General features: G+C 38.5%; 2 protein-coding genes across 2 annotated transcripts in view; both read right to left on the bottom strand.

Annotated features, from left to right (window-relative positions):
• Positions 1–4,566: 4,566 nt before the first annotated feature.
• Positions 4,567–7,319, bottom strand: LOC122080301 (pentatricopeptide repeat-containing protein At4g21065-like). Its single transcript, XM_042647256.1, has one exon. It carries the CDS (start codon positions 6,432–6,434, stop codon positions 4,779–4,781), a length of 1,656 nt encoding a protein of 551 aa, XP_042503190.1. The 5' UTR covers positions 6,435–7,319; the 3' UTR covers positions 4,567–4,778.
• A 319-nt stretch (positions 7,320–7,638) lies between these two features.
• Positions 7,639–12,056, bottom strand: part of LOC122080300 — a 48,400-nt gene continuing 43,982 nt past the window's right edge. The window contains exons 37-42 of the mRNA XM_042647255.1: positions 11,929–12,003; positions 9,558–9,623; positions 9,134–9,322; positions 8,930–9,040; positions 8,557–8,637; positions 7,639–8,162 (exon numbers count right to left, since the gene is read on the bottom strand). Of these exons, the coding sequence (XP_042503189.1) occupies positions 7,980–8,162; positions 8,557–8,637; positions 8,930–9,040; positions 9,134–9,322; positions 9,558–9,623; positions 11,929–12,003 (705 nt within the window). The 3' untranslated portion in view covers positions 7,639–7,979. The remainder of the gene's footprint in view (positions 8,163–8,556; positions 8,638–8,929; positions 9,041–9,133; positions 9,323–9,557; positions 9,624–11,928; positions 12,004–12,056) is intronic.

Below are 12,056 nucleotides of genomic sequence, written 5' to 3'. Positions count from 1 at the left end.
GTTACTCCTCTCTCCCATGGCTGTCTAACTATTGAAAACTGATAGTACCTCTTCTAGGTGTAGGTCTTATCTATCTAAATATAATTAAGAGTCTCATTACAAGGTCATCCATTCATTCTCATGGGGAGGAGGGTGGTTTGTTTTAGAATCAGTGAAGCTGTGCCATGTGTCCATGATAGAGGTTATTTTGGAGGGTCACCAACCCAGCCCCACATGGGTTCCAAATGCCTTATCTATACAGTGAAAAAAAAAGAAAAAAAAATGATCAATATGACCTACTCCTCCCAGGGCGGAGCACGCAAGAGAGGTGGTAGTGCACATTTGGTAGTTGGATTAGGCTCTGTCTGTAGCAAGTTACAGGGTAGTGTAGATTCAAGGTTGGGAGTCCTTAGACATGCATCTCAAGGTGCTCCAAGTCATTGGACCTGTGCTACATGCTATGTCGTGCAATAGAAGATCTAGGTCCTTTGATGGTTTGGAGCACCTCGAGGCACGAGTCCGTGTATGGGGTTTTTGCCCTTGTGCTTTAAGTCGTCGGATGTGCTTTGCTACCCTTGTTGCGACAGGAGTCGAATCCCCATCTTCACCCCCACCGCACCCCCCCAAAAAAAAAAGGTGATCCTAAATAAAATCTAGGGAGCATTACTCTTAATTATATGTTGAAATTTTGAAATCAGGCTTTAGGAATCGGCATTGAATGGATGGGATGTGTTGGCTAATCTACATCGGTATCAGCCCACATCACTACCGATATACACATCTGTCAACGACTCTACACTTAGACATAGGTGGACATGAAAAGTCTGCCTTGCTCCCTCACCCCATGTGTTGAAGATGATTCTGCATGTCCTCGCTTTGGTCTGCATACTGGTAAAGTGGCCATGCAGCATGTAGTGATTTCTTGGATTCAAAATCATTTGATCCATTTTTGAACAAACTGATACTTGATCTGATACCATGCACTAAATTCATGTTTGAAACGCTTTTTATTTTTTCAAAAAAAAATAAAAAAACCTTTTATTTATTTATTTTAAGGATTGAAATGCACTTTACAATTCCCTAACATCCATCCAAGTCCAAAGGTTGCCATTCTCAAGGAAATCTGGTTCTAATTTCTAGACTCTCAAAGTACTCTTCTACTAGCTGTTACCCTTTTTGAATGCGTTTGGTAACGCTGCAAAGAAGAAAAAAAAAAAAAATCTTTGTTATTCCATAAATATATAAAGAGAAACAAAAAACCCTCGAAGCCCTTGTCTTGTCTATTTTAACTCTTCTACAATGCAAAAATAAACCCTAGCCCTATGCTTGATGGAGAGGATCAAGGGCCTTCGTTTGAATCTCTCATGGTCTAAAATCAAATCATATCAGATAATGAAGGCATTGTAAGCAAACCAAAGCAAAGTTCCTTGCTTCGTTTTGTTCATTTCCAAATTGGTTCAAAAATGTGCTTGTCCTTCATTGACATTCTCATTTTCATGGTTGAAATGTCAAAATCCTAGCTCTACACAACCTGCCCTGGTCTCCTAATTTTGCTAGGAATACCCAACAGATTCTAGCTTTATTCCAATCCAAACCAACACTTGGTGGCATAACGAGACATCAATATGGTAAAGACAGCCTCTGATCAACCCCTCTCACCTAAAATCCCTATAAAGAGATGGCTTACCTAGAGAACATTAGAGATTACAGAATCTAGCATTCAGGCATCATTTCTGATATGATTATACGTCAATATATCCATAATGAGAAAAGATTTTATCCTTTTTGAAATCTTATTGTAGTAGAAAGTAGAGGAGAGACATAAAATCCTAAGCTTTAGTTTGGTTCCCAAGAAATGAGAAGAGAAGAAAAGAAAAGAAGATTTTCAAAAAAAATTGAGGGTAAAGGAGAGAGAGCTGCCAAGTGCCAATCTGCCATGGCATCGTCGATTTCATAGGCTAAGATCTGACCAAAAGATACTATGAAACACCATAAAATATAAGATGATGATGAACATCAACAGCACCATCAAGGTGCAGTGCAGATATTTTGCAACCACTTAATCAATCATGAAAATATCACCAAACTGGCCCTTCTTGCGCTGCTTTCTCCTCTGTCCTTTCAAGTTCTTTGAAGCATAACCAGTACTAGATTTGTTTCAGCAGTCACTTGAAAGCACTGGTCAAACAAAACTGACCCCTACAGCTCTTCCCATGGTATTTGTTTCACCAGTACTTTCAAGTGACTAGAGAGAGGGTGGGCTCCCATGGAGAAACAATTTAATACATGATCCAACTCAATTTATAGAAGCACAATCTAATGAGAAAGATTAACCTACATTCTGTGAATCATGAAAACCATTTTAAAACCCAGGATTTGTCTAAGGATTGCTATGAAACTAGAAGTTTAATAAACAGTAGAATAAATAAGGCAACAACCTGTTTCATTCTAGACCTAGGATTAATGGCTTTAAGCATATTATTTCTCGTGTTGAAAAACGCCTTTCTATTTGGAAATCTAACATGTTATCTTATGCAGGGTGCACTGTTCTTATCCAATCGGCTATTTCATCAATCTCTTCTTATCTAATGAATTGTTTTGCTTTTCCTAAACAGATTTGCAAGAAATTGGACTCTGTATATTTAAGATTCTGGAATGGTGACCATAATAAGTTCAAAAAGACTCCATTTGATTAGTAGGAAAAAATTGTGTTCTCCGAAGTCTTTGGGAGGTCTTGGTTTGAGAAACTCTGCTACTCAAAATAAGGCTTTGTTACTTGAATTTGGCTGGCGTCTTCTCTCTGATAAGAACTCTCTTTGGTCACAAACTTTAAAAGCTAAATATTTTCACAAGAAGTCCATCTTTGATGCATCCACTATGAAAAAAAGAGGTTCTATTACTTGGAATAGTATTGTTACTATCTTACCCATTCTGAAAAATTTAGTATACATCAAAGTTGGAAATGGTGGAAATACTATGTTTTGGACTGAACCCTGGATCCCTGATTTACCCAAGTTTACCATCCCCTTGTCTATCATCACACGTACTTCCATCCATTGGGTGAAGGACTTCCTTATAGGGAATTCTTGGAATCTACCTCTCGTAGTGTCTTCTTTACCCATGAATATCGTAATAAAATCACTAAAATTCATGTTTCCCCTTTAGTTGACAAGTGGTGGTGTTCACTCTCTAGGACGGGATCACTAACTACAAAGTTAGCTGCCAATTATTTGATATCAATTGACTTTAATAATTCTAATGGAATGTCCAACAGGTGCTCATGATATTATCTGTGCGTGCATTGGTGGAGATTCTTTTGAAAATTGAAAATTCATCCAAGATTTAAGATTTTCTTCTGGAGCCTTGTCCTTGATGGCATTCCTACTAAGGATATCATTGGGAAGTGGATGGACATCGACCGTACTTGTGATCTTTGTCATTCCAATTGCGAATTTGTGTGGCATATTTTCTTTGCTTGTGGTTTCTCTAAGCGAATTTGGGCTGCTGGTTTGCTAGGATTACGTACTGAGAACATAACTGGTTCCTCTTTTCAGTCCTTTATTATGTTATGTTTTAATTCTAGTCATATTCCTGGCCCTGATAAAACTAGGTTTTTTGGTATTCTAATTATATCATGCTATTTCATTTGGTTGTATAGGAATCAAGTTACATATTCCAAGGTTCAGCAAATCCGATGGCTGTGGTTACCAATATCAATAGATGGAGTTTGATTTCTCTAGACATTGGCTCTGCACATGAATCTTTAGATGTTGTACAATCTAATGAAACGGCCGCTATTATGTTACCCTCTCCCCCTTTTCATGACACCCCCATTTTGATTTGTACAAGTATTTCAAATAGATCTCTTAATTACTCCGACTGGGCATGTGGGGTAGTTTTTAGAGGAAAATTTGTCTTACTTTGTGCTGATTAATTGATGACAGGAATATACAAGGAGGCATTAACTAGAAGTTTTGTCTATGGCCTGAAGAAGTCCAAGGAGAAAGGGTGGAACGTGACACAAGTTTGGAGTGATTTGGAGGAATTGTACAACTTGATTCAAGATAATAGCATCGGTTCGTGGCTTTGGAGCACAATCCCAATGTTTTTGGATGTTTATAAATCATTCTCCCAACTAAGTTTTTGTTTTAAGTCCTCAAACGAATGTGTGATATTAGTTAAGCACATTGCTACTTTGGCTATGCATAGAAACTGGACCTATTATTGATGTTCTCTACTATATTAATTAATGAAGTTTTTTTTTTTTTTTTCATAAAATAAAATTTTCTTACCCAAAAAAAAGTTTGGTCACCAAAGGACTTTTTTTTAATAGGTGCCACAAGGTTAATGATTGAACCAGTGGTTCTTAACTTTACTTTTGAATTCTAAACGTGACAAAGATCACTTCTAATGAAAAATGGCCTATTTGTTTTGAAGTGAAATATTGAAATCCAAAAGATTAGTTTTGTATACCTAGATAAACAACCTTCAATTTTATGGACAGGATAAAATCTAAATACAAACATATTTTATTCTACTAATTTAGGGAAAACTTTATTAGAAGGTAAACTTACATTCTCAGAACAATTGCTAATGGCTCCCAAAAGAATCGTTAGCATTGGCTTTCTTAGTCCTTAGCAATTGAGTAACATTCAAAATGTTTATTTTTTCATGTATCAACAAATATGTGAATCGCTTGAGATCTTTATAAATGAGATAAGAGCATCCCACCATTCAAGTAAAATCCTCCATTTCCAATTTTGGGTGTAGAAAATTAGAAAAATCAATCTAAATTACCGTTACACTAACAGTTTTGATAGTCCATCCAGAACCATGAACAACTCTACAGCCTGAGGATGAAATTTACATCCAACGACAAATTCATGGACCACACCTTTTACCTGGATCCAACTTCGACCAGGAGGCTTTCCCTTCACATGCTCTTCCCTTCCTCTCATCCCCTTTCTAACATCAACAACTTCGAACCAACGGTTGTCATTTGCGTACACATTAGATAGAAGAACATGAGCTCCACCACCATACTCACATGATGATTCAATCTTCTTCAGGACAGTCTCTGCCAACTCCAAATTATTGTGAATTCTACATGCACTAAGCAAGGATCCCAATATAGCTAAATTTGGCTCAATAGGCAGCCTATCAACAAATTCATAGGCATATTGAAGTAGCCCGGCTCTACCTAAGAGGTCCACCATACACCCGTAATGCTTCTGCTCAGGCACAATGCCAAATTCTTCCTCCATGGATTCAAATATCTGCAAACCTTCATTGACTAATCCTGCATGCGCACAAGCTGAGAGAACAGCAACAAATGTAATGGCATCTGGTATGATTCCCCCTTCTTGCTTCATTTGCAGGAATAAATTGATTGCGTCGATGCCATGTCCATGCATGGCTAAGCCTGCAATCATTGTAGTCCAAGAATACAGATCCTTTTGAATGCCATGCATTTCACGAAAAACTTGGGTGGCACAATCCATGCTGCCACATTTTGCATAAGCATCTAACAGTGCATTCCTCACAGAGACTTCCACCTCAATCCACCCAGCCTTCTCCAAGTAAGAATGCAAACACCTAGTATGATCCACAGAGCCCAGATTTGCACAAGCAGACATTACAGAAACCATAGTGGCAACATTAGGCCGTGCATCCAATGCTGTAGCCATCATCCTACTAAAAACCAACAAGCTTTCAATACAAAATCCATGAGTAACAAGTCCTGAAATGAAGGTTGTCCAAGACACAACATCTCTTTCATTCATTTGATCGAACAACTGCCACGAGTGGGCCATTGAGCCACAAACCAAGTACAAATGGAGAAGGGCGTTCTTCACAAACAAATTATGAACCAGCCCAAGCAAAACAACGTGACAGTGAACCTGTTTTCCCAAACCCAGATCAGAAGCAGACCCACAAGCCTGGAGCAAGAAAGGGTAGGTGTACTGATCGGGTACGACTCCTTGACGAATCATTTGGACGTAATACTGAAAGGCAATCAAAGTGTAACGAGAATCAGAGGAGATAGCGAAGGCCCTGATTATGGTATTCCAAGAGAAGGTGTTGGGTCTATCCATTTGGCTAAAGACAACAGCTCCATAACTTCTTTTAAGCTCAATGTTTTCATCTAAAAGGAAAACACAGGAATAAAGAACACGGCTCATAACAAAAGGGTTTCGGTGTAGACCAGAGACAAAGATGTAGGAGAGGACCTGTTTCAATTGTTCTAGTGACTTGCATTCTTCTTCAAGGGAATGAAGACGAGGGAACTTTTGGAATAATTTGTTCTGAGAAACCCAGTCTATCTTATGTTGAACCCGTACAGCACCAGAAACAGCAGTTGCAGTTACTGAGGTAGAGAAATGGTTAGTGTAGGAGACGCAGTTGCGAAGGAGTAAGTCTGTCAAGTGTCCTTTTGGGCGTAATGGCCACAACATGCCCACATTCCACCTTAACGAACTGGGATGGTTGGGTAATGAAACTTATCAACTGGTGCGTCTGTGTGAGAACATGAGGCCATCAACTATGGCACATGGAATAGAAGGGCCGTGCTACTGGGACCTTCAGTGCCGAGTCTGCCGACTGCTAGTTGTTCTTTCGACCTTCATGGTTTTATATCGGTCTGATGAGACTCTGACCAAGGATTAGTTCTCGGGTATCGGTATCGGTATCAGTTTGGTTCCCATGTTCCGATACACATATTCAATCCCAAATCAGTTTCAATCAATATCAATACGATAAACTCGATACAATCAATCCAATGCCAATACTAATACTAATACCTAAAACCACGAACTGGAATTCTAGATCTTAAATTTTTTTTTTCTTTTTTTTTTTTAACCTTCTAACTCTTAATCCAAATCAATACACCGACAAAAGATCAGCCGGTAATCGGTATCGCCCTCCACAGATACAGATTCGATCCAGGTGATTCCTAGAACCATGTCAGGTATTTCATAGTTTTTAAAATATGAGGTACCCAAGTGTAATTTCCATAAAAGTTAGATACTCTCAAGTGTAATATATTAAAGGGCTAAGACCGCTACCTAGTTATGTGACCACTGTACCAGTGTGATGCCAATCAGAGGAGGTGCTTAGACATCCAAGCAGGAAGCAGGGTGGTCTTTTCACCACTACAATTGATGCAGCCAATTGATGCTGTGCGATCGGGTAGGGATCTTTTCCCCCTATTTTAATTACTTTGATAATAACTCCTTAAAAAGCAATAATTTACCTTCAATAATTTGTCATTGAAACTTTACCTGGTAGTAGATTATACTTGTACCAGAGCAGTACAGTCAGGTTACCCCAATTGGCTTCACTTAAAGGGGCATCACAAATAATAACAAATCTCCATCATCCTATGCATGTTGCTCTCTCTCTCTCTCTCTCTCTCTCTCTAAAAGGCTGTTATTTTTTTTATTTTTTTTAGGTTCTGTATCCTTCAACATAAAATGGGCAGAAATAATAAAAGGAATAGAAAATTTTTAATCAGTGTTTCATTGGAAGTAAACATAAGGGACGTACAATTTTAAAGTTGGACCCACTATTTTATGCCTAAAAACTGCAAAATAAATGGCGGGAAATAAAATATTTCCCTACTTTATTTTACTTCCAGGCATTCTATTTTGACACTAAAAAGAGTTTCAAAGATGATTCCTCTTCCTTAATTTTGGCTAGGTACTAAACCTGTCATGAACCACATCATAGCAACCACAGTTACAATTTGTTAAATGGGGAAACGGGAAGAGAAATGACAGAAAGTCAATTTAATGAATATAATATGCCATATGCCTCATACAAAGCAGTTTATAAACATTGCTCCTGACTCTTGATGCAGTTTCATCTTCTTTTGTTTCTTGGATGCGTGGCCTATTTATCTATTTGATATGAGGCTGGAAAAGGAGAAGCATGGCACATTGCTCTAGTTGCATTCTGACCCAGCATTTCCATGGCTCAGCGATCTGGCACATGAATGATTCTTACCATGCTTTTCCTGCAGAACCAAAAAGGTGCATCTTCTCTGCCACCACGGCCTTCATTGCTTCCTTCGCAGATGCCATAACATTGATGAGGTCTTTACTGGGGCTACGGAGCGATTCCATATAAGCCTTGCGGACTTCGGTGTTTACGTTGAACTTTCTGACACCAAGCTCTATGCATTCCTGGTTAAATCCAAAAATTGTTAAAAACCCACAAGGCCACTTAACCTTTTTTCCTCTTCAGACACCTCCCGAAACTCTTCAGTAGATTTTTCCTTTTGCAAGGTACTAGAACTCTTGATTGCTATGCTTCATGAAGGAAACTTGTTCACTCAAAACAAAACGGGAATAAAGCTTTTTTTTCTATTGGAGAGGGGGGGGGGTGAACAGTTTCTTTAATATACCATAAATATGAATTAGTGGTGAGTACCATGCATTCCAGGCACACAAGAAAAGCCCCAGCAAGTACTTTCCATGAATGCTTTTGTTAAGAAAATTCCAGCATTACCTTTTCTTCCCAGAAGAAGAAGAAAACAATGTGACTTGGAGTCTGATTTTTATAACATCAAATATATACCTTTATAAGTTCCTTGGGCAATCCAGAGGCTCCATGAAGAACCAAAATAACTCCTTTCTGTGAACTCATAACATGCAGTTCCTGGACAAATGGCAAAGTTTGCATCAACATCCTAGTTAACATTGAAATATTGGGTAATTGAGTCATACAAAGTAGTAAGCTACCAGCTTGAATAGTACTTGATGAATTATTAATAATGTATTACTCGATATTCAATTTGATCCCGGTTGCTTGCAACCCAACCCAATATAGTAACAAGCAACCAAAAGTGTGGTAATCACCTGCTCATGGAAGACTGGGTTTTATCTTTGATTATGTAAATAGATAAAGAAAAACTAAATAGCTCAAAGGAACTTCGAGTGAGATACTTCACCTTAAGTAAATCAAGTCTCAGATTTGGGCCATCTGATGGGTATGTTCCGTGAACGTTTCCAATACACACAGCTAAGGCATCAATACCTGTCTTGTCAATGAATTCTTGAGCCTGAAACATAGTATCAATCGTGATGTAATCTGGTTAGCATTTGATAGTAATAATACCAAAAGATGTTAAGCATCAATAGAAATGGAAATTCACCTTAGTAACATCAGTTAATCTTGCTTCATAATCTTCGACAGTCAAGTCATCTTCAGTTCCAGATAATCTCCCCAATTCAGCTTCAACTAGCATGCTCTTTGAGTGAGCCAAGAGTGATATGTACTTCGTTAATGAGATATTTTCATTGAAGGGAAGATGTGAACCATCTACCATAACTGAGTCGAATCCCTGCCATGTTTACCAAATCAACAATACCACCAGAATAGGAAATGATGCCATATGGAGATATGAAGCGTTGGCAATCTATCAGTGCTAAAACATTTGTATATGTAAATCCAAATGTTTTAATTGGGGGTAAGAATATACGCCTTTGACAAACTGAAAACTAAAATAGGCATCTGATGGGAAACAAATATATGACTGTTAAGGCGGCAATGTGACCAAGAAGAAGTATGGTACTTACCAATTCAAGCGCTTCAAGCAGCTGATGCTTGGAACTTCCATGATCAAAGTGAACAGTTATTGGAACCTGTCATGCATAAGCATGGAATTTATATCAACATAGAAATGTATATATTATAACAGATATAAAACAATAACTTAGAGACATGTTATTAATATTTAAATAAAAATGATTGGAAGGGCACAAGTACCGGTATCAGGATCCTATCAAAGCTGATCTTATCAGTTCATAGAATGGTGTTATATCAGACCAGTCATTGATTGAAGCAAATCGGAGGCACCAAAAAGCTAGCTCATCAGGGATTTTCTGTTATAGGGTACAGAAACATAACAAAAATCTGTAACTCTCAAGTCCCCTTGTTTGCATCCTCTCTAGCTAGCTAGCTTATCAGGGATTTTCCCAATCTAGCTCTCCAATGGAGTGTGAGATATCCCTAGCCAGAGCAATAAATGGGGCACATCAGACTCCAGATAAGGGTTGAGTAGCACCAAGATGTCTCAACATCCGATTTCAACCAATTTATTGTGCTAACAAGTCACAACCCCCCCCCCACCCCCTCAACCTCCAAACGTGAGGCCTCCAGAGAAGGGATGGAGAGACCTCTGACCATAAAATGTGGACCTTTAACTCCATTATAACCGAAACTAAACCCAATAGAGTGAGAAAAAACTGTATCTCATCATCATAGTTCGTATGCCCCCCAACCCCCCACCCCAAAAATAAAAAATAAAACATCCCTACTTGAGTCAGCAGTAAAACTCCCATCAGAGTAAAGCTTGAGGGAATGGAGACTTGGGAGTCTTCAAATGCTGAAAAAGTAACAATAAAATATGGGCAGATTTAAATACCTCCTCTAGGATCCAGTCACTCTCTCAATATCTAGTTCAGGGATCGGCCTTAGGCCCCTATTTGTTTGCACTTATAATGGATGAGTTAACCAAGAACGCTCTAGATGAGGTCCCTAGTGTATGCTCTTCGCCGATGATATGATTTTAGTGGGATGAGACAAAAGCAGGGATAAACTCTAAGTTGGAGCTATGGAGCTCAACCGTGGAAACAAGAGGTTTTAAGATTAGTAGATTGAAGATGGAGTATATGACGTGTAACTTTAGTCACTCTATGATGGATAGTGAAATGGTGAAAATTGCGGAGAGAGATTCCGCAAAGTGACTATTTTAGATATATGGAGTCAACCATAAATAAAGAAGGTGACATAAAGGATGATGTTTCACAGAGAATTAAAGTGGCATGTGGAATATTGTGTGACTAGCGTATCCCTCTAAAGCTTAAAGGAAATTTCTATAGGACTGTTGCACAACCGGCTATGATGTATGGGGTAGAGTGTTGGGCAGTTAAAAAAGTGTCATATAGAGAAGATTCGTGTAGCAGATATGAGAATGTTAATATGGATGTGCGGCAAAACTAGGAAGGATAAAATAAGGAATGAGCATATTAGAGCTTATTGAGAAGTTGTCCCTATCAATGACGAGCTCTGCGAAAGTCATTTGAGGTAGTATCGTCATGTTCAACAAAGGCCTGAGGATGCCCTAGTTAGGAAGAGTGATCTGATTCCCATTGAAGGAGCAAAAAGAGCAAGGGGTAGACCTAAAATGACCATAGGAGAGGTTGCGAGGAATGACATAAATAGTCTCCATCTTGTCCAAGTATGACCTCAAATAGAGCCTATCAGAGGGCAAGGATCCATGTGGCCTACCCAATTTAGTTGAGATTCTCTTGACTTGCTGGGTTGTGCCTCTTTCCTCTTGTTCTCATCATTTCATCTCTTCATTCTCCCTTGTCGGTTTGGACTTCTTTTGTCCCACTTTGTTTTGTTAGATCCATGTAGCCAACCCCATTAAGGTGGGATAAGGCTGAGTTTGTTGTTGTTTGTTATAGGCTAGTGGACTCACTAGGAAAACACTACAAACATTCGGTAAATATAACTTTGGATATATCTTTCTAGGTAGTAGTGGTCATCTAAGTATGAATCTAAGATTTTTTTCCTTTATCAAAGGTATACAAATGCAGTTCCACTACACGTATATCATCTGTATTATCAACACCTCGAAGTTAGCAATCCTCAGAAATTTTACTCCCCGAACTAGGGGGAAAATAGGATGCAATATTAGAAAGCTTGGCTCCTTTAACCAGGACTCTGGAGTAGATCCTGACTGGAATAGAATACCAAGTACCCCTGCTTTCAGCACGCTGCATAATTTTCTCACAAATTCAGTAATGTATCATACCAAGCCATCCAACACTGTTTTTCAAAGAAAAATGTGTTTGTGTCTAATATGATTCACTTATTAAGATCAAACATATGACTCATCACACTTTATGATGTTTCTTTCCTTTTAAATACATAACTTACATTAGCTTGTTCTGCTGCAGAGATGCAACATGCAACCAAGGGAGTTCCTCCTTGCTTCAAGGCACTTGGGTGAATCTGGAAAACAATAAAAAATAAGGATATGATGGAATTCTCATCTAAGAAAAGTA

This window comes from Macadamia integrifolia, chromosome 5 (genome assembly GCF_013358625.1).
Source record: "Macadamia integrifolia cultivar HAES 741 chromosome 5, SCU_Mint_v3, whole genome shotgun sequence".
Lineage (NCBI taxonomy): Eukaryota > Viridiplantae > Streptophyta > Magnoliopsida > Proteales > Proteaceae > Macadamia > Macadamia integrifolia.
The sequence above is the reverse complement of the archived record's forward strand: the minus strand, read 5'-3'. Positions and strand labels throughout refer to the sequence as shown.